The following is a 23,828-nucleotide window of genomic DNA, read 5'->3' as shown; positions in this document are numbered from 1 at the left end:
TCCGGACTCTGCGAGAGGGCTGTACAGGCAATGATCACACGCACGGCACAGCGGACACACCAGAAACCGCGGTGTTGGCCGTCGGATGGCGCTAGCTGCGCAGCATTTGTGCAGCGCCGCCGTCAGTGTCAGCCAGTTTGCCGTGGCATACGGAGCTCCATCGCAGCCTTTAACACTGGTAGCATGCCGCGACAGCGTGGACGTGAACCGTATGTGCAGTTGACGGACTTTGAGCGAGGGCGTATAGTGGGCATGCGGGAGGCCGGGTGGATGTACCGCCGAATTGGTCAACACGTGGGGCGTGAGGTCTCCACAGTACATCGATGCTGTCGCCAGTGGTTGGCGGAAGGTGCACGTGCCCGTCGACCTGGGACCTGACCGCAGCGACGCACGGATGCACGCCAAGACCGTAGGATCCTACGAAGTGCCGTAGGGGACCGCACCGCCACTTCCCAGCAAATTAGGGACACTGTTGCTCCTGGGGTATCGGCGAGGACCATTCGCAACCGTCTCCATGAAGCTGGGCTACGGTCCCGCACACCGTTAGGCCGTCTTCCGCTCACGCCCCAACATCGTGCAGCCCGCCTCCAGTGGTGTCGCGACAGGCGTGAAAGGAGGGACGAATGGAGACGTGTCGTCTTTAGCGATGAGATTCGCTTCTGCCTTGGTGCCAATGATGGTCGTATGCGTGTTTGGCGCCGTGCAGGTGAGCGCCACAATCAGGACTGCATACGACCGAGGCACACAGGGCCAACACCCGGCATCATGGTGTGGGGAGCGATCTCCTACACTGGCCGTACACCTCTGGTGATCGTCGAGGGGACACTGAATAGTGCACGGTACATCCAAACCGTCATCGAACCCATCGTTCTACCATTCCTAGACCGGCAAGGGAACTTGCTGTTCCAACAGGACAATGCACGCCCGCATGTATCCCGTGCCACCCAACGTGTTCTAGAAGGTGTAAGTCAAGAAACCTGGCCAGCAAGATCTCCGGATCTGTCCCCCATTGAGCATGTTTGGGACTGGATGAAGCGTCGTCTCACGCGGTCTGCACGTCCAGCACGAACGATGGTCCAACTGAGGTGCCAGGTGGAAATGGCATGGCAAGCCGTTCCACAGGACTACATCCAGCATCTCTACGATTGCCTCCATGGGAGAATAGCAGCCTGCATTGCTGCGAAAGGTGGATATACACTGTAGTAGTGACGACATTGTGCATGCTCTGTTGCCTGTGTCTATGTGCCTGTGGTTCTGTCAGTGTGATCATGTGATGTATCTGACCCCAGGAATGTGTCAATAAAGTTTCCCCTTCCTGGGACAATGAATTCACGGTGTTCTTATTTCAATTTCCAGGAGTGTAATTTGGACAAGACGAGTGTATATGAAAATTAGGTTACTGTCGCTGAAACAGGCCGGAAATAGAGTGGAGAAACATATTTCAGGATAATGAACGTATACAGACATGCGCAACACGAATGGGCATTGGTTTGTTTCAAGCGTGGGAGAGCTCCAAGGAAACACTAAGGAAAGTAAACTAATACGCGCTTGAAGATAATCGGAGACTACACAGCAAGATTTAACGCTTTTACAAAAAGGTACGGCCAAAATTTCAGGAAACATTCCTCAAACAGATGGAAAGAAAATATGTTAACGGCATATGTGTCCGGAAACGCTTACTTTCCATGTTAGAGCTAAATTAATACTTCTCTTCAAATCACATTAATCATGGAATGGAAACACACAGCAACAGAACGTACCAGCGTGACTTCAAACACTTTGTTACAGGAAATGTTCAAAATGTCCTCCGTTAGCGAGGATACATGCATCCACCCTCCGTCGCATGGAATCCCTGAAGCGCTGATGCAGCCCTGGAGAATGGCGTATTGTATCACAGCCCTCCACAATACGAGCACGGAGAGTCTCTACATTTGGTACCGGGGTTGTGTAGACAAGAGCTTTCAAATGCCCCCATAAATGAAAGTCAAGAGGGTTGAGGCCAGGAGAGCGTGGAGGCCATTGAATTGGTCCGCCTCTACCAATCCCATCGGTCACCGAATCTGTTGCTGAGAAGCGTACGAGCACTTCGGCTGAAATGTGCAGGAGCTCCATCGTGCATGAACCACATGTTGTGTCGTACTTGTAAAGGCACATTGAAACGTCCCCTTAGAAAAATTATACATGGCTGTGCTTAAACTGACACACAATACTTTTTAGCGCAACGCAATCTGACTTTCAAAAATCCCTACGAAAGAATGGCCCTGACTAACATTAACCTATACGTTTCACAATTTACTTACCTCACAAAAATCTTCGTTACTCAAGCTACTGCAGTACAGCGAGCACCACTACTGCCAGCTAAATAAAATATTCAAACTACTGAAGGCACTAACTACTGATAGGCATGGTTAGTATATGAAAGATTTTGATAGAGAAAAAACCATGTATTTACCTTAATAGTGTTGAAAAATCATAATATACATAGCAGTTCATGACATCCAGTCTTACAAATTTCAAAACTCCGCCATTTCTCTCCCCTCATCCACCACTGCTGGGGCTCACCTCCAACTGCGCAACGCTACGCGCTGTTAGCATCCAGCTGCCGCTGCCCAGCACTACAATGGCAGACAACAATGCAAACTAGCCACAGACTGCGCACAGCACAGCCAGTGATTTTTCATACAGAGCGCTATGTTGCGTTACCAATAAGAAAACCTAAACAGCCTACTTACAACATGTTCTAACAACACAGGTAGAGTATCCCGTATGAAATCATGATAACGTGCTCCATGGAGAACATGGGGCCCAATCAAGACATCACCAACAATGTCTGCCCAAACGTTCACAGAAAATCTGTGTTGATGACGTGATTGCACAACTGCGTGCGGATTCGCCTCAGCCCACACATGTTGATTGTGAAAATTTACAATTTGATCACGTTGGAATGAAGCCTCATCCGTAAAGAGAACATTTGCTCTGAAATGAGGATTGACACATTGTTGGGTGAACCATTCGCAGAAGTGAACCCGTGGAGGCCAATCAGCTACTGATAGTGCCTGCACACGCTGTACATGGTACGGAAACAAGTGGTTCTCCCGTAGCACTCTCCATACAGTGACGTGGTCAACGTTACCTTGTACAGCAGCAACTTCTCTGACTCTGACATTAGGGTTATAGTCAACTGCACGATGAATTGCCTCGTCCATTGCAGGTGTCCTCGTCGTTCTAGGTCTTGTCCAGTCGCGAGTCATAGGCTGGAATGTTCCGTGCTCCCTAAGACGCCGATCAATTGCTTCGAACGTCTTCCTGTCGGGACACCTTCGTTCTGGAAATCTGTCTCGATACAAACGTACCGCGCCACGGCTATTTCCCCGTGCTAGTCCATACCTCAATTGGGCATCTGCCAACTCCGCATTTGTAAACATTGCACTGACTGCAAAACCACGTTCGTGATGAACACTGACCTGTTGATGCTACGTACTGATGTGCTTGATGCTAGTACTGTAAAGCAATGAGTCGCATGTCAACACAAGGACCGAAGTCAACATTACCTTCCTTCAATTGGGCCAATTGGCGGTGAATCGAGGAAGTACAGTACATACTGACGAAACTAACATGAGCCCTAACATGGAAATTAAGCGTTTCCGGACACATGTCCACATAACATTTTTTTTCTTTATTTGTATGTGAGGAATGTTTCCTGAAAGTTAGGCAGTACCTTTTTGTAACATCCTGTATTTCTCGCGTTCCATAGGGCAATGGAAAGCAACGAACACCTCGCAACTGGTCGAAGGCACCCACAGCCATGCACTTCACGTTCGTCTGCAGAGCACAGATGCCAGATGTGGATATGCATGCGTTACTAACGTGAGGTGCTACTAGCTATGTTGCATTCGCATGAAATGTATACTGTTAGTGCAACAGAGAAACCAAGGCTGTAGGCGATTACGTTTTGCTGGGGGTGCGACTCGCAGGAGGGGGTTGGAGTGCGTTGGGGGAGGGAGAGGCGTCGGGAGAGGGTGGAGATTCTGGGCAGGCGGCGATGGAATAACCAAACAAAAACAGAAAAAAAGCAGATTAGGCCTCACGATAATCTGGACAATACTGTGTCCATTGTTCGATCTGCGTCCGAGCGGCAATGAAAAAAAAAAAAGTATATAGGGTGGGCCCTATCCCCCGCTCGAAAAAAAACTTTCAATCACTGGCGAACAAAGCGTTCATTACAGCTCACTTCTAAATTATTCCAGCGAGCAAACAAAACCACTGTAGGAAACACGGGTGGCAACTGGCTGTTCAGATAACGGTGCTGTAAACTGTAATACGTGCTTGTGTACCACGATATATGTTTCCAATAAAATGCTTCACAACGTTCGCTCAGTTTTTTTTATTTTATTTTGGTATTTTCGGACAAGGTAGGAGCTCCATAGGCTTCCTAATGTGCGCATCACGTAATGAATTAGCATAATTTTCCACTATGGAACACCCGCAAGCAGTTTAATTCTCGAGTCTGAAAATCAACACGCTGTAATGATATTCCGAAGCATTGCCGCGCGGGTATAGCCGAGCGGTCTTAGGCGCTGCGGTCATGGACTGTGCTGCTGGCCCCGGCGGAGGTTCGAGCCCTCCCTCGGGCATTGGTGTGTGTGTGTGTGTGTTTGTCCTTAGGATAATTTAGGTTAAGTAGTGTGTAAGCTTAGGGACTGATGACCTTAGCAGTTAAGTCCCATAAGATTTCACACACATTTCAACATTTTTCATGACGCATTTGTTATTTGGCTATTTGCATCTTTACTCTGACCAGGTTAGCGCCTTACGATCCTCTTCTACGTCCAATCAGGAGCGCATAAAAAATACAGGGTGTATCAAAAAGTATCATCCGATTTAAAGAAAAAATATCAGAACTACTACGTCATTTCAGATGTGTGCGTGAGCAACGTACTGTTGGAAAGAGCGTACTCTCTAGTTTTACATGGTTCCCGCTAGGTAGCAGCAGTGTGCGCCCACTTCAGTTGTAATAAAAATGGTGTCGAGACCATAGAAAGTGTTTTGTGTTCTACGTTTTGCGCAGTGCGGGTTAGTAACAACTGTTTGGTATGACTTTTGAACTAGATATGGTGTGGATCCTTCTACAGCAGAGAACATTAGACGATGGCACGAACAATTCCGAGAAACAGGTTGTTTGTGTAAAGGCAAAGCGCCGGGACGTATCCGAGTGTGTAACGCAGACGTCAAACGCATCCACCATATTTTCACAAGGGGTCCGCAGAAAACCATTCGCCGTGTACCTCGACAGCTCAACATGACCCCGATGTCCGTCTGGGGTGTGTTGCGTCGACGTTTACACGTGAGACGACACAAAATCCAGCTACTGCAAGCTCTTCGTGAAGGTGACGAACAACGTCGGATAGACTTCTATAATTTCGTTCTTGGCAGGATAAAGGATTAGCGTTTACTGACGAGACAACAATCCATTTAAATTGAAAGGTGAACCATCATAATGTAAGAATATGACGTACGGAGCAATCATATGAGGTTGTACAGCATGAGAGGGAATTTAATGTGTTTTGTGCAGTTTCACTGGAAAAGGTTTTTCTTTGCCGAGAACACTATTACTGAAAGCACATATCTCGATGTGCTTGAGAACTTTCTTTTGCCACAGTTGGAGACTGATTCCAACGACTTCATTTACCAACAGGATGGGGCACCGCCACCCTGGAATCTGGAAGCGCAGGAAATCGAAGGATTACTGAACAATGGATCAGTAGCATTGGACCAAATGATTCAGCCTTACAATACTGGCCTCCAAGGTCACAGGACCTGGTTCTATGTGTTTATTTCTAGTGGGTGTTTATGAAAGACTCTGTTTATGTGCCTACTTCACCAACAACTATGAATGAAATGAGACATCGCATAACAGCAGGTGCGAAGCTCTAACTCGAGACATGCATGCTCCAGTGTGCGAACGATTTGAATACCGCACTGACATACGACATGCATCTGAAGGGGGGGGGGGGGGGGGGCATATTGAACACCTATGAAAAAGTAGAAAGAAAAAGAAAAAAAAGAAAAATATTGACATAATAGTAGACAATGGCTGTTAAGAAAGAACAGACTGTAAACAGAGAACTGTACCGGAGTGGGCACTGGAAAGTTCTGGGAGAGAGAGGATTTGAGAGAGTGAACTGCACGGATTCCAGGAGAATTGGTTATTGTTGTAGAAGGTGGACCACGCAGTAATTTGATTTCTATGATGTTCTGAGGATGATTTCCTAAAAGTCGGATTCTACATCTACATTTATACTCCGCAAGCCACCCAACGGTGTGTGGCGGAGGGCACTTTACGTGCCACTGTCATTACCTTCCTTTTCTGTTCCAGTCGCGTACGGTTCGCGGGAAGAACGACTGTCTGAAAGCCTCCGTGCGAGCTCTCTTGCAGAGTCTGCCACTTGAGTTTGGTAAACATCTCCGTAGCGCTGTCACGCTTACCAAATAACCCTGTGACGAAACGCGCCGCTCTTCTTTCGGTCTTCTCTATCTCCTCCGTCAACCCGATCTGGTACGGATCCCACACTGATGAGCAATACTCAAGTATAGGTCGAATGAGTGTTTTGCAAGCCACCTCCTTTGTTGATGGACTACATTTTCGAAGTACTCTCCCAATGAATCTCAACCTGGTACCCGACTTACCAACAATTAATTTTATATGATCATTCCACTTCAAATCGTTCCGTACGCATACCACCAGATATTTCACGGAAGCAACTGCGACCAGTCTTTGTTCCGCTATCATATACTCATACAATAAAGGATCCTTCTATCTATGTATTCGCAATACAATTACATTTGCCCATGTTACGGGTCAGTTGCCACTCCCTGCACCAAGTGCCTATCCGCTGCAGATCTTCCTGCAATTCGCTACAATTTTCTAATGCTGCAACTTCTCTGTATACTGCAGCATCATCCGCGAAAGGACGCATGGAACTTCCGACACTATTTACTAGGTCATTTATATATATATTGTGAAAAGCAATGGTCCCATAACACTTCTCTGTGGCACGCCAGAGCTTACTTCTGTTTGCTAAAAACTCTTCAATCCAGCCACACAGCTGGTCTGACACTCCGTAGGCTCTTACTTTGTTTATCAGGAGAGAGTGCGGAACTGTATCGAAGGCCTTCCGGAAGTCAATGAAAATAGCATCTACCTGATAGCCTCTATCTAATATTCTCTGGATCTCATGAAAAAATAAAGCGAGTTGGGTCTCACACGATCGCTGTTTCCGGAATCCGTGTTGATTCCTACAGAGTAGATTCTGGATTTCCAAAAACGACATGATACTCGAGCAAAAAACATTTTCTAAAATTCTACAACAGATCGACGTCAGAGATATAGGTTTATAGTTTTGCGCATCTGCTCGACGACCCTTTTTGAAGACTGGGACTACCTCTGCTCTTTTCCAATCATTTGGAACCTTCCGTTCCTCTAGAGAATTGCGGTACACGGCTGTTAGAAAGGCGGCAAGTTCTTTCGCGTACTCTGTGTAGAATCGAATTGGTATCCCGTCAGGTCCAGTGGACTTTCCTCTGTTGGGTGATTCCAGTTGCTTTTTTATTCCTTGGACACTTATTTAGATGTCAGCCAGATGGATAACAGATGGCGCCTGTGTTGTTTGTAGTCTTCGATGAAGTGATGTCATTTAACGCGGAGTGTTTGATGCAGTGTTTCCGGTAATATTTTGTGAGATAAAGAGAGAGACGTCTCAAAATACCTCACTAGAGTTTTAAGGTAAGTTGTTTTTCATTATCCCAATTAGTATTTTACGCGACTGAAGTCTTAGAGTACTTCGAAAAGGGCAAAATTTCTGTGATAAGGACAATTTTTAAGTTTATGTTAGTGTGTCTGCATTAATTTTCAGAATGGCATCACCGAAGTCATTAACAGATGATGAGTTGAAAGAATAGTGAATGATCCTGCGGTTTTGCAACCTGATGAGGAGAGCACAGCAGATGAGGATAAATGTATAATAAGTCATCATGATTCCTTTTTTACATCAGAAAGTAGCTGTGAAGAATCAAAGAGGCGTGTATTAGGGCTTCTGCTGACAAATATTTTTTTTAGAAAAAAGTAGAGCTACAGGTGGTCAAAAGAAGTTCCCCCTATAACTCGTAAGCGTGCTCGCAATATAGATGTAAAGCAAAAACGCCTGATTCAACTGACATGTTTTCTGCTTGGGAACTGCTCATTTTTTACAACTAATACTCACCGATACAAACGTCAAGGTATATGACATGTCCAACAAATACAGAGCTTCCCCAATCACCATTCATTAAGCAGCTAGATACAATAGAACTGAGAGCATTTCTATGTTTGCTTTATTTATCTGTAATAATGAAATCTAATCACGAATATGTTGCTGGACCTCTTCTAATGATGGAAAAGGTCGTGATGAGTTACGAGAAACTATGAGACTTTCTAGACTTTTATTCATTTTGTCTTGTTTCCGATTCCATTGTGCTGCTACAAGAGATGACAGACTTGCAGCTTTTAGAGATGTGAAGGAACACTTTATAGACAAATGTCAAAAGTATTATACTCCAGGAGCGTACGTGACAATCTATGAAATGTTAGTACCCTTTCGTGGTAGGTGCAAATTTAGCATGTATATGCCTAAGAAGCCAGCCAAATACGGCCTCACAGTTGTGTGCCTTCGTGATTCACGTTCTATTTATGCACTGCATTTGTCTACACAGGCAAAGGGACAAATAAAAGTATACCAGGTGTACCGGTATGAAATGAACGTTCAGATACAATTGTGTCGATAGGGAACATTTGTTGTGAATGAACCTTAATTTTGTTTTCTTTGGTTGGTATGACATCTTTCAAAGATATTTAATATACATCAAGTCATGGAACAAACAACATCATATGTTTTCATCGCGTTAACAATGTCGAATTTTGTGCCAGAAAGTGATGATTTGCGGAAAACATAATTTTTTTATTTTAAATTGAAAAAAATGTGCTGCTACGGTCGCAGGTTCGAATCCTGCCTCGGGGATGGATGTGTGTGATGTCCGTAGGTTAGTTAGGTTTAAGTAGTTCTAAGTTCTAGGGAACCGATGACCATAGGTGTCAAGTCCAAGAGCGCTCAGAGCCATTTGAACCGTTTTCGAAAAAAAGTGCTGCAGAATCGCATCGAATGCTTGTCGAGACATATGGCGATCATGCTCTATCAGAAGCAACATGCAAAATATGGTTTCGACGGTTCAGAAATAATGATTTTAATGTAAGAAATGAAGAACGTGGAAGATCACCAAAAAAGGTCGTAGACGCCGAATTGCAAGCAATATTGGATGAAGAAGATACTTTGAGTCAGAAGAAAATGGCAGCAATGCTAAATGTTGCACAACATACAATTTCTGACCGTTTGAAAGCTATAGGAAAGATCCAAAAGTGTGCCGCTTGAATTGAATGAAAGACAGATGGAAAAGCGAAAAGCCATTTGTCAAATTTTGCTTCAAAGACATGAAAGAAAATCAAGTTTGCATCGAATTGTTACTGGCGATGAAAAATGGATTTATTTTAAGAATCCTAAACGGGAAAAAACATGGGTTAATCCAGGACAACCGTCAACATCGAATGCAAAACCAGATAGATTCAGCAAGAAGACAATGCTCTGTGTTTGGTGGAATCATAAAGGTGTGGTGTATCATGAGCTTCTAAAACCCGGTGAAACTGTGAATACTAATCGCTCCAGACAACAAATGATCAATTTGAACTATGCATTGATCGAAAATAGACCAGAATGGGCTATAAGACATGGCAAAGTAATTTTATTACACGATAATGAACCTGCACACAAAGCAAAACTGGTTCCGGATACAATCAAAACTGGGAGCTGCTACCTCACCCGCCGTATTCACCAGACTTGGCCCCTTCCGACTACCATTTGTTTTCATCAATGGGACACGCATTGGCTGAGGAACACTTCAATTCCTACGAAGAAGTCGAAAATTGGGTGCCTGATAGGTTTGCTTCAAAAGACGAACATTTCTCTTGGCGTGGTGTCAACAATTTGCCAGAAATGTAATCAAAATGTATAGAAAGCAATGGTCAGTTCTTTGAATAAAATGTTTTTACTTTTGAATTCGAAATTGGTGTTTCAATTTCAGAAAAAAAGGCTCATTTCGTACCGGTACACCTGTTGTTACCAATTCCAACACAAGATGTTTTGAAATTAATAACAGTAACGGAGCGAATCAGTTGAACTGTGACAGTAGACAATTGGGTCATGTCACATGAAATCTGTGATCAACTGCAAGCCAAAAAGTTGACTTAGGCTCTCTAAAGGAGAATTCAAACCAAACAAAAAGCGCGCAGTAGTATATGCATTATTTGGGCATAACGAAGGAAAGGCTATTTGTTCTTATGGTTGCTGTTGGTTGCTTTCATATACGCATCACGATCAGAAAATTAGTACTCAGAAAAACTGAAATGACCCTTGATTACAAAGCCACAAAAGAAGGAGCCCGAAGTATTCGGTATCACGGCGAGCACGCAGATGGCCAATGTCTGCATTTTATGCCATTTTAAACATAGTTGGAGTCAATACTGCTGTTTTACTTTAGTACACCAAACAAATCGATCAAACTGATGATTTAAAAAGAAGAGCAGTGCTACAGAGGCTTGGAGTGGATTTAGCAAAACGCCATATACAATGTCGAGATGTCCTACCCCTATATCGTGGATTCAGTGAGAGACGTTGTTGTTAAGCTTGGTAGTACTCCTCCTGCCTCAACATCTTCAGAGTCACAAACTATGAGGAAAGCAAGATGCTACATGTGTGCGAGAAATGCGGAAAAGAAAACCAAAATAGTGTGTGAAAAATGATCAAAATATGTTTGTCCAGTTCACAGATTTTCAGTGTGCCAAAATTGTTTGTAATCATATCTCAAATGCGTAAAAATGTTTATAATTTTCAGTGGTAAATAAAATTTATTTAAATTACAGTTTCGTTTAACTTATTGGGGTACTCCTAGACCCCACTAGAGTAGAAGCGTATAACCATTTCACTACAGTAGTTAGGGGTTACCGACCTCACAGACAATATTAACAGTAACTTTTTGCAGATGATGCAGTTATTCATAATTAATTACTGACTGAAAAGAGCTGAATGCATATTCAGTCAGTTTCAAAGCGGTGCAGATATTGGCAACTTGTTGTCAACGTTCAGAAACGTTAATTTGTCCACTTCACAAAAGTAAAATTGTTTTAATCAGACAACGTATACAAATACGTGTATGTAACAGTTTGTGGAGTTATGAAATGTAATGATCACGAAGGATCAGTTGCGTGTAAAGTAAGTGCTCGACTTCGTCTTATTGGTAGAATACTGGGAAAGTGTAGTAAATCTACAAAGGAGATTGCTTACAAATCACTCATGCGACAGGTTCTAGAATATTGCTGAAGTGTGTGAGACCTGCACAAAATAGGACTAACAGGAGTCATTGAACGTATACAGAGGAGGGGAGCAGGAATGGTCACAGGTTGGTTTAATACGTGTGAGTGTCACAGAGATATTGAAGGAACTGAGCTGGAAGACTCTTGATGATAGACGTAAACTATCCTTACAAGGGAACCTCCCCATCGCACCCCCCTCAGATTTAGTTATAAGTTGGCACAGTGGATAGGCTTTGAAAAACTGAACACAGATCAATCGAGAAAACAGGAAGAAGTTGTGTGGAACTATGAAAAAATATGCAAAATATACAAACCGAGTAGTCCATGCGCAAGATAGGGAACATCAAGAACAGTGTGAACTGAGGAGGGCAGCTGAAAAAAAAAAGGGCCCGTGGTTAGCGTGAGCGGCTGCGGATCGAGAAGTCCTTGGTTCAAGTCCACCCTCGAGTGGAAAGTTTTCTTTTTTGGTCTTAGTTCATTGACGTCTCTATTCACTGTAATAAGTTTAGTGGCTGTGTTTTGCGACCGCACCGCAAAACCGTGCGATTAGTAGACGAAAGGACGTGCCTATCCAATGGGAACTGAAAACATTTGATCGCAAGGTCATAGGTCAACCGATTCTTAAACACTAAAACACGTCTGATATATTGTATACCACACTGGTGACGGCATGTGCGTCACATTACAGGAATATGTTGTTGACCCACCTAACTTGGCGAATGGGTAAAAAGATTCTTCTATCTTTCATATTGTATACCACACTGGTGACGGCATGTGCGTCACATTACAGGAATATGTTGTTGACCCACCTAACTTGGCGAATGGGTAAAAAGATTCTTCTATCTTTCCCGGTTTAGGTTTCCTTGTGGATGTGATAATCACTCCCAAAAAGTGATGAAAAAAAACGGACGGACGGATAATAATTGTCTGAAAATAAAAAATTGAACTTTTCACTAAAGGAAGATTTAAACCAAGGACATCTCGTTCCGCAGCCGCTCACGCTAACCACGGGACCACGGCGCTCCAAATCTTACACTCTCCTTGATGTTGCCTATCTTGCGCATGGACTACTCAGTTTGTATATTTTGCTTATTTTTTTCATAGTTCCACACGACTTCTTCCTGTTATCTCGATTGATCTGTCTTCCGTTTTTAAGGCCTATCCACTGTGCCAAATTATAACTAAATCTGAGGGGTGTGCGATGGGGAGGTTCCCTTGTTAGAAAATCTGTTAACAAAGTTTCAAGCACCGGCTTCAAATGATGACTCTAGCGATATATTAAAACCCTCTAGGTATCACTCACGTAGTGGTCGTCACGATACGACTCGAATAATTACTGCACGCACAAAGGCATTCAAATAATGATTGTTCCTGCGCTCCATACGTGAATGGAACAGGAAGAAACCATAATAATTGGTATAGTGGGATAGACTTCTGCCATGCACTTCATAGTCGTTGGAAGAGTATAGATGTACATGTAGATGTACGTAGACCGTTTTGTTTACACCTCATTGCAAGTCATCCTGACTTACATTTCAGCAAGATAACGGCCGTCCAGACACGGCAAGAGTTTCTACTACCAAGCCCTACCTCGTCTAGCAAGGTCGCAGCATCTCTCCCCAGTTTAAAATCTTTGGAGCACTACGGGCAGGGCCTTCGAACGAAGCCTGCAATTTTAACCATATAACGGGCCAAATGGAGAGAACTTAGCACGATCCCTCATGAGGACTTCCAACAATTATATCAATCAATGCCACGACGAATAACTGTTTGCATAAAGAGCAGAGGTCGGCCACTGCATTACTGATTTGCTGAATTTCTAAAGTACTTTCTCTAGAATACATCATCCAATTTTTCTGAAATTGCAATTATTTGTTTGCCTGCACGTATACACCACGTCTATCGACGTTCGTCTCTTTCGGATTGCTACTTCGTTGTGCACTGTTGTATTCTTTTTGTCTTGTAGTGTATTTCTTTCGCTCAGAGTTTTTTATTTTCCATGAAGTTCTTGAGTATGTCGAGACGGCTTAAACAGTTACTACAGGTAGTCTTCTCAGTACCAATTGAATTCCAAAAGGGGTTTGCCTCAAGAATTCTCTCTGGGACTTTGAAGCAGCCGCATAGTCTATGAAGTCTTAATTGTGGCATGTTTGCGTGATAACGTAATGGTGAATAGGCACAAAAGCCTTTTTGGTACACCTTCACGTTTTGCCTTGCATGCAGTCCCAGGGCACGGATTGAGAGTGATTCAAAAAATGGCGAAAGTGTCAAGGAACAGTGAGATAAGGGACGAACTTAGCAAAATCGGGGAAAACATGGTAGGAATATCTGAACAAATCCTTGCCACCTTACAAGTAAAATAACGGAAGACATAAAAAGCAGATTAACAGAGGCGAAGAGGACATTCCTGGCCAAGATAATCATGTTGTTGTTGTTGTCTTCAGTTCTGAGGCTGGTTTGATGCTGCTCTCCATGCTGCTCTATCCTCTGCCAGCTTCTTCATCTCCCAGTACTTACTGCAACCTACTTCCTTCTGAATCTGCTTAGTGTATTCATCTCTTGGTCTCCCTCTACGATTTTTCCCCTCCACGCTGCCTTCCAGTACTAAATTGGTGATCCCTTAATGCCTCAGAACATGTCCTACCAACCGATCCCTTGTTATAGTTGAGTTGTGCCACAAGCTCCTCTTCTCCCCAATTCTATTCAATACCTCCCCATTAGTTATGTGATCTACTCATCTAATCTTCAGCATTCTTCGGTAACACCACATTTCGAAAGCTTCAATTCTCTTCTTGTCCAAACTATTTATCGTCCATGTTTCACTTCCATACATGGCTACACTCCATACAAATACTTTCAGAAATGGCTTCCTGACACTTAAATCTATACTCGACGTTAACAAATTTCTCTTCTTCAAAAACGCTTTCCCTTCCCATTGCTAGTCTACATTTTATATCCTCTCTACTTCGACCATCATGAGTTATTTTGCTCTCCAAATAGCAAAACTCATTTACTACTTTAAGTGTCTCATTTCCTAATCTAATTCCCTCAGCATCACCTGACTTAATTAGACTATATTCCATAATCATAGCAGAACCAAACATAAACTTGGAGAAAAAACTGAGAACATACGTGTAGAACGCAAAAGTATGAATAGTGTCAAAATGGAAAAAGAAGAAAATAAATGCATTAGAGATTTAGTGTTGTAGAAGGCTGCTGAGACTTAAGGAGAATGGGGAGATAATACAATAAATAAGGAGAAACCTCTAGGAAATAAATTTGTAAAAGATGTTAAGAGGAAAAAGGGGCACGATAACTAAAACTATTTCTCTATGGTCTTAGAGAAAAAAATTGTGATACTAAAGGCATCGAGGCAGAAACTGTAGCGGAAAAGAAAAAAGCCAGAAAGAACACTAAAGAAAGCCCGAGGAAATAACGCTTAGAATGAAAATAATTTAAGGCATGAATATAGCCATTCATTTGTACTCGAAAACCTGTATTTTGACAGTACCACACCAGCATACGATTATCGTGGCTACGGGCTGATAATTGTAGACTCTATTCTGTGTCTGTTCCATCGTCTTCTCAATCACTGCACTCCCTCCTGTTCCTCTACAACTCTTCCACTACTATCTGGACAGCACAGCAAAAAAACTCCTTCTCGGGAAAGTGAAAGTCTCTCTGTAGCATCACATAGCACTGCCAGGTTCTCTAAATCATTTTCTGTACTAAACACCATTTTCCAAAGCTGTTTCACAGAGGAAGACCGCACTGCAGTTCCTTCTCTAAATCCTCGCACAAACGTTCACATACTATGTATTGTATTCATATCGTAGGTAGATTCCGTATTTATGACTTCCGCAAGGCGTTTGACATAGTTCCCCACAGTCGTTTAATGAACAAAGTAAGAGCATACGGACTATCAGACCAATTGTGTGATTGGATTGAGGAGTTCCTAGATAACAGAACGCAGCATGTCATTCTCAATGGAGAAAAGTCTTCCGAAGTAAGAGTGATTTCAGCTGTGCCGCAGGGGAGTGTCATAGGACCGTTGCTATTCACAATATACATAAACGACATGGTGGATGACATCGGAAGTTCACTGGGGCTTTTTGCAGATGATGCTGTGGTGTATCGGGAGGTTGCAACAATGAAAAATTGTATTTAAATGCAGAAGGATCTGCAGCGAATTGACGCATGGTGCAGGGAATGGCAATTGAATCTCAATGTAGACAAGTGCAATGAGCTGCGAATACATAGAAAGATAGATCCCTTATCATTTAGCTACAATATAGCAGGTCAGCAACTGGAAGCAGTCAATTCCATAAATTATCTGGGAGTACTCATTAGGAGTGATTTAAAATGGAATGATCATATGAAGTTGATTGTCGGTAAAGCAGATGCCAGACTGAGATTCATTGGAAGAATCCTAAGGAAATGCAATCCGACAACACAGGAAATAGGTTACAGTATGCTTGTTCGCCCACTGCTTGAATACAGCTCAACAATGTGGGATCCGTACCAGATAGGGTTGATAGAAGAGATAGAGAAGATCCAACGGAGAGCAGCGCGCTTCGTTACAGAATCATTTAGTAATCGCGAAAGCGTTACGGACATGATAGATAAACTCCAGTGGAAGACTCTGCAGGAGAGACGCTCAGTAGCTCGGTATGGGCATTTGTTAACGATTCGAGAACATACCTTCACCGAAGAGTCAAGCAGTATATTGCTCCCTCCTACGTATATCTCGCGAAGAGACCATGAGGATAAAATCAGAGAGATTAGAGGCCACACAGAAGCATACCGACAATCCTTCTTTCCACGAACAATACGAGACTGGAATAGAAGGGAGAACCAATAGAGGTACTCAGGGTACCCTCCGCCACACATCGTCAGGTGGCTTGCGGAGTATGGATGTAGATGTAGATGTAGATGTCTAGGTTCTCCAGGACCCCACTAGAGCATTAAGGGTTAATACACAATATGAACAGCAAGGGTCCCAACACAATTGCTTGGGGCGCACCCAACGTTACTTCTACACCTGACGATCAGACTTCACCTACGGTACCTTGCTGCAGTGTCCCTGCCAAAAAGCCCTCAATCCAGTCATATATTCCTTCTGATACACGATATGAGTGCGCTTTTGATAATAAGCTTAGGTGTGTTACTGAGTCAAATGCTTTTAGGAAATCGAGGGATACTACATCCACCTGACCGCCTTGGTCCATGGTTTTCCGGATGTCGTGTCAGATGGGTGTCCTATATTTTCGAAATAAATGCTACTTGGTAGTGTCAAGGCCATTCGATTCAAGTTATCTCATTATATTTGAGCCTGGAACATGTTCTAAGATTGTACAACGAATCGACGTCACGGATATTGGACGGTAGTTTTGTGGATCACTTCTACTACTATTCTTGTAGATAAGTGGGATCTGTGCCTTCTTTTAGCTACTAGGGATCTGCCATAGATGCTACTTGAAAGAGGAGCTATCTCGGCCGCAAATGTCAGAATAGCATCTGATAGAGATTCCATCAAGCCGTGGAGCTTTATTCAATTTTAACGATTTCAGATGTTTCTCAACGACAGTGACACGAATACTCATATCACTCATTTTTCTTTTGAAAAGGAACGTTTTGCTTTGTGACCCTGAATTCTAATTGCTGTTTCCTCCGCCAGTGACTGCCTTTTCGTACGACCAGAATTTCTTTTACTTTTGTGAAAGGTCATTTGACAATGTTCCGCTACATCAGTCATTGATGGCTCCAAGCATTGCTCTTTTGACTTCTTTCCAAAAGCGTTTCATTCAGCATCTCTCTATCTACAGGGTGGTCCGTTGATCATACCCGGCCCATCTCTCTATCTACAGGGTGGTCCGTTGATCATGACCGGGCCAAATATCTCACGAAATAAGCGTCAAACGAAATAACTACAAAGAACGAAACTTGTCTAGCTTGAAGGGGGAAACCAGATGGCGCTATGATTGGCCCGCTAGATGGCGCTGCCATAGGTCCAACGGATATCAACTGCGTTTTTAAAACATAGGAACCCCCTTTTTTATTACATATTGGTGTAGTGCGTAAAGAAATATGAATGTCTTAGTTGGACAACTTTTTTCGCTTTGTGATACACGGCGCTGTAATAGTCACAAACATATGGCAATTTTAGACGAAAAGCTGGTAACAAGTAGGTTTTTAAAATTAAAATACAGATTGTAGGTACGTTTCAACATTTTATTTCGGTTGTTAAAATGTGATACATGTACCTATGTGAACTTATCATTTCTGAGAAAGCATGCTGTTAAAGCGTGATTACCTGTAAATACCACATTAATGCAAGAAGTGCTCAAAATGATGTCCGTCAACCTCACTGCATTTGGCAATACGTGTAACAACATTCCTCTCAACAGCGAGTAGTTCCCCTTCCGTAATGTTCGCACATGCATTGACAATGTACTGACGGATGTTGTCAGGCGTTGTCGGTGGATCACGACAGCAAATATCCTTCAACTTTCCCCACAGAAAGAAATCCGGGGACGTGAGATCCGGTGAACGTGAGGGCCATGGTATGGTGCTTCGACGACCAACTCACCTGTCATGAAATATGCTATTCAATAGCGCTTCAGCCGCACGCAAGCTATGTGCCGGACATCCATCATGTTATAAGTACATCGCCATTCTGTCATGCAGTGAACCATCTTGTAGTAACATCGGTAGAACATTACGTGGGAAGCATACATTGCACCATTTAGATTGTCATCGATAAAATGGGGGTGAATTATCCTTCCTCCCATAATACCACAACATACATTAACCCGCCAACGTCACTGATGTTCCACTTGTCGCAGCCATCGTGGATTTTCCGTTTCCCAATGGTGCATATTACACCGGTTTACGTTACCGCTGTTAGTGAGTGACGCTTTGTCGCTAAATAGAACGCGTGCGAAAAATCTGTCATCGCGCCGTAATTTCTCTTGTGCCCAGTGGCATAACGGTACACAACGTTCAAAGTCGTCGCCATGCAATTCCTGGTGTATAGAAATATGGTAGGATGCAATCGATGTCGATGTAGCATTCTCAACACCGACGTTTTTGAGATTCCCGAGTGTCACGCAAGTTGTCTGTTACTGATGTGCGGATTAGCCGCGACAGCAGCTGAAGCACCTAATTGGGCATCACCATTTGTTGCAGGTCGTGGTTGTTGTTCCACATGTGGCTGAACTCTTCCTGTTTCCTTAAATAACGTAACTATCCGGCGAACGTTCCGGACACTTGGATGATGTCATCCAGGATACCGAGCAGCATACATAGCACAGGCCCTTTTGGTATTTTGATCACAATAGCCATACATCAATACTATATCGACCTTTTCCGCAATTGGTAAACGGTCCATTTTGACACGGGTAATGTACCACGAAGCAAATACCGTCCACACTGGCGGAATGTGACGTGATACCACGTACGTATACGTTTATGACTATTCCAGCGGCATCTATCACAAAGCGAATGAAGTGGTCCAACTAAAAAATTCATATTTCTTTACGTACAACACGAACATGTAATGAAAATGGGGGTTCCTATTTTAAAGAAAACGGAGTTGATATCCATTTGACATATGGCAGCGCCATCTAGCGGGCCATCCATAGCGCCATCTGGTTTCCCGCTTCAAAAAAATGGTTTAAATGGCTCTGAGCACTATGGGACTCAACTGCTGTGGTTATCAGTCCCCTAGAACTTAGAACTACTTAAACCTAACTAAACTAAGGGCATCATACACATCCTTGCCCGAGGCACGATTCGAACCTGCGACCGTAGCAGTCGCACGGTTCCGGACTGCACGCCTAGAACCGCGAGACCACCGAGTTTCGTCCCTTGTAGTGATTTCGTTTGATGCTTATTTCGTGAGATAGTTGGCCCAGTCACTATCAGTGGACCACCCTGTATAGTTATATTCATTGTTTTATACCTATTATGAAGTAGTCGCTGTTCCTTCAGAAGTTTCTTTACAGTATATGTATATCATGTAGGGGCCCTCCCATTATGAATTGTTCCACAGGGTACTCATCTCTAGTTTATGGTCAACTATTCTTTCAAAGTTGATCCACAGTTGCTCTACAGGCTCCTGTCCCGAGCTAAAGCTTCCAGATTCCTCATGGGGAAATGGTGACAAACTAAAACAAGTGTTAATGAGCAATCGTGGTGAAGATTGGCATAGGGAATAGGATGAGTGCCTTACTGAGGAATCGGAGCTCGTGGTGGCGCTAAACGTGACACACACGAAGTTACAGAAGCAGAATCGGCAGTATTCGTTTCCTTTCTACTGTTGCAGGGACGGAAGTTTCTGGAGCCAGCGCTCATACGGTGGGTACGTGGACGACTTCCTGGTGAAGCTGCGACACGCAGTCGTCGACGACGGCCTCGACCCGCTGGAGCCTCCAGATGAAGTCCAGGACATAGACGAGGTGAGGCGCACCACCACAGACCCTTCAAATGGTGTCCTGTTCTGTGGTCCCCACTCTGAAGTCTGGCTCGTCTCACCCGTCCAAGCTACTCCATACTGCAGCAGCCTCTTCATCTACAAATAACTACTGCCACCTACATCCTTCTGAATCTACTTACTGTACTCAAGCGTTGGTCTCCATCTGGAGCTGCCACACTCCCCAGAACTAGGACTTCCCACACTTTCTAGCAATATCAAACTGACAATCCGATGACACATCTTCCCTGTCAACCAGACGCTTCTTTTAGTAATACCACGAATTTCATATCCCAACTGACTCAGTACTTCCTCGTTATTACCCAATCTGCCCATCCACTGCTATTTTCTACGGCATCACACACCTAAAGCATCTACACTGCCGGAAAAAAGCACACCTGGGAAGACGTCGTCGATCTGATGATGGGACATGCCATGTGGGAAATAGTCCACCAACAGACAGCGTAATGGTATAGCTACCAGAACGCCACCTGTGTATAAAGTACACAAGCGGCAAGACGCATTCAATACCTTCGCTGCGCAGTGCCGATGGTACTGTTACCGACGACGGTGCCGCTAAAGCGGAGTTATTGAAGGCAGTTTTCCGAAATTCCTTCACCAGGGAAGACGAATGGAATATTCCAGAATTTGAAACACGAACATCTGCTAGCATGAGTTTCTTAGAAGTAGATACCTTAGGGGTTACGAAGCAACTCAAATCGCTTGATACGGGCAAGTCTTCAAGTCCAGATTGTATACCGATTAGGTTCCTCTCAGATTACGCTGTTCCAAAGCTCCCTACTTAGCAATCATATACAACAGCTCGCTCACCGATAGATCTGTACCTACAGATTGGAAAATTGTGCAGGTCGCACCAGTGTTTAAGAAGGGTAGTAGGAGTAATCCATATAACTACAAACCTATATCATTGACGTCGGTTTGCAGTAGGGTTGTGGAGCCTATACTGTATTCGAACATAATGATTCACCTCGAAGGGAACGATCTATTGATACGTAATCAGCATGGCTTCAGAAAACATAGCTCTTGTGCAACACAGCTACCTCTTTATTCGCACGAGGTAATGGCCGCTATCGACAGGGGATCGCAAGTTGATTCCGTACTTCTACATTTCCGGAAAGCTTTTGACACCGTTCCTCACGAGCGACTTCTAATCAAGCTGCGGGCCTATGGGGTATCGTCTCAATTGTGCGACTGGATTCGTGATTTGCTCTCAGGAAGGTCGCAGTTCGTAGTAATAGACGGCAAATCATCGACTAAAACTGAAGTGATATCAGGTGTTCCCCAGGGAAGCGTCCTGGGACCTCTGCTGTTCCTGATCTATATAAATGACCTGGGTGACAATCTGAGCAGTTCTCTTAGATTGTTCGCAGATGATGCTGTAATTTACCGTCTAGTAAGGTCATCCGAAGACCAGTATCAGTTGACGCTAAATAACAAAAAGTGTGAGGTGATCCCCATGAGCTCCAAAAGAAATCCGTTGGAATTCGATTACTCGATAAATAGTACAATTCTCAAGGCTGTCAATTCAACTAAGTACCTGGGTGTTAAAATTACGAACAACTGCAGTTGGAAAGACCACATAGATAATATTGTGGCGAAGGCGAGCCAAAGGTTGCGTTTCATTGGCAGGAGACTTAGAAGATGCAACAAGTCCACTAAAGACACAGCTTACACTACACTCGTTCGTCCTCTGTTAGAATATTGCTGCGCGGTGTGGGATCCTTACTAGGTGGGATTGACGGAGGACATCGAAAGGGTGCAAAAAAGGGCAGTTCGTTTTGTATTATCACGTAATAGGGGAGAGAGTGTGGCAGATATGATACACGAGTTGGGATGGAAGTCATTACTGCATAGACGTTTTTCGTCGCGGCGAGATCTTTTTACGAAATTTCAGTCACGAACTTTCTCTTCCGAATGCTAAAACTCTTTGTTGAGGCCAACCTACATAAGTAGGAATGATCATCAAAATAAAATAAGAGAAATCAGAGCTTACAGGGTGTTACAAATAGGTACGGCCAAACTTCAACGAAATATTCCTTACACACAAATAAAGGAAAGATGTTATGTGGACATGTGACCGGAAACGCTTCATTTCCATGTTAGAGCTCATTTTAGTTTCGTCAGTATGTACTGTACTTCCTCGATTCACCGCCAGTTGGCCCAATTGAAGGAAGGTAATGTTTACTTCGGTACTTATGTTAACATTCGACTCATTGCTCTACAGTACTAGCATCAAGCACATCAGTACGTAGCATCAACAGGTTAGTGTTCATCACGAAGGTGGATTTGCAGTCAGTGCAATGTTTACAAATGCGGAGTTGGCAGATGCCCAATATGGATTACCACGGGGCAATAACCGTGGCGCGGTACATTTGTATCGAGACAGATTTCCAGAACGAAGGTGTCCCGACAGGAAGACGTTCGAAGAAATTGATCGGCGTCTTAGGGAGCACGGAACATTCCAGCCTACGACTCGTCACTGGGGTAGACCTAGAACGACGAGGATACCTGCAATGGACGAGGCAATTCTTGGTGCAGTTCCCTTTCCAGTCGCGCATGGTTCGCGGGAAGAACGACTGTCTGAAAGCCCCCGTGCGCGCTCGAATCTCTCTGATTTTACATTCGACCTCTGGAGGCATAAGTAGGGGGAAGCAATATATTCGATACCTCTTCCAGAAACGCACGCTCTCGAAACCTGGACAGCAAGCTACACCGCGTTGCGGAGCGCCTCTCTTGCAGAGTCTGCCACTTGAGCATGCTAAACATCTCCGTAACGCTATCACGGTTACCAAATAACCCTGTGACGAAACGCGCCGCTCTTCTTTCGATCTTCTCTATCTCCTCCGTCAACCCGCTGGCACGGATCCCACACTGATGAGCAATACTCAAGTATAGGTCGAACGAGTGTTTTGTAAGCCACCTCCTTTGTTGATGGACTACATTTTCTAAGGACTCTCCCAATGAATCTCAACCTATTACCCGCCTTACCAACAATTAATTTTAAATGATAATTCCTCTTCAAATCGTTCCGTACGCATACTCCTAGATATTTCACGGAAGTAACTGCTACCAGTGTTTGTTCCGCTATCATGTAATCATACAATAAAGGACCCTTCTTTCTATGTATTCGCAATACATTACATTTCTCGATGTTAAGGGTCAGTTGCCAGTCCCTGCACCAAGTGCCTATCCGCTGCAGATCTTCCTGCATTTCGCTACAATTTTCTAATGCTGCAACTTCTCTGTATACTACAGCATCATCAGCGACAAGCCGCATGCAACTACCGTCACTATCTACTAAGTCATTTATATACACTCCTGAAAATGGAAGAAAGAACACATTGACACCGGTGTGTCAGACCCACCATACTTGCTCCGGACACTGCGAGAGGGCTGTACAAGCAATGATCATACGCACTGCACAGCGGACACACCAGGAACCGCGGTGTTGGCCGTCGAATGGCGCTAGCTGCGCAGCATTTGTGCACCGCCGCCGTCAGTGGCAGCCAGTTTGCCGCGGCATACGGAGCTCTATCGCAGTCTTTAACACTGGTAGCATGCCGCGACAGCGTGGACGTGAACCGTAAGTGCAATTGACGGACTTTGAGCGAGGGCGTATAGTGGGCATGCGGGAGGCCGGGTGGACGTACCGCCGAATTGCTCAACACGTGGGGCGTGAGGTCTCCACAGTACATCGATGTTGTCGTCAGTGGTCGGCGGAAGGTGCACGTGCCCGTCGACCTGGGATTGGAATGCAGCGACGCACGGATGCACGCCAAGACCGTAGGATCCTATGCAGTGCCGTAGGGGACCGCACCGCCACTTCCCTGCAAATTTGGGACACTGTTGCTCCTGGGGTATCGGCGAGGACCATTCGCA

The 23,828-nt window shown here is 44.2% G+C and overlaps 1 protein-coding gene across 3 annotated transcripts in view; it reads left to right on the top strand.

Moving 5' to 3' along the window:
• LOC126293467 (uncharacterized) overlaps positions 1-23,828 on the top strand; it is a 203,385-nt gene that overhangs the window by 150,683 nt on the left and 28,874 nt on the right. For all 3 annotated transcript variants that reach the window (XM_049986710.1, XM_049986709.1, XM_049986711.1), the window contains exon 3: positions 19,782-19,914. In XM_049986710.1, coding sequence (XP_049842667.1) covers positions 19,782-19,914 — 133 coding nt within the window. The remainder of the gene's footprint in view (positions 1-19,781; positions 19,915-23,828) is intronic.

Source organism: Schistocerca gregaria, chromosome 10, assembly GCF_023897955.1.
Source record: "Schistocerca gregaria isolate iqSchGreg1 chromosome 10, iqSchGreg1.2, whole genome shotgun sequence".
NCBI classification, from domain to species: domain Eukaryota; kingdom Metazoa; phylum Arthropoda; class Insecta; order Orthoptera; family Acrididae; genus Schistocerca; species Schistocerca gregaria.
The sequence above is the reverse complement of the archived record's forward strand: the minus strand, read 5'-3'. Positions and strand labels throughout refer to the sequence as shown.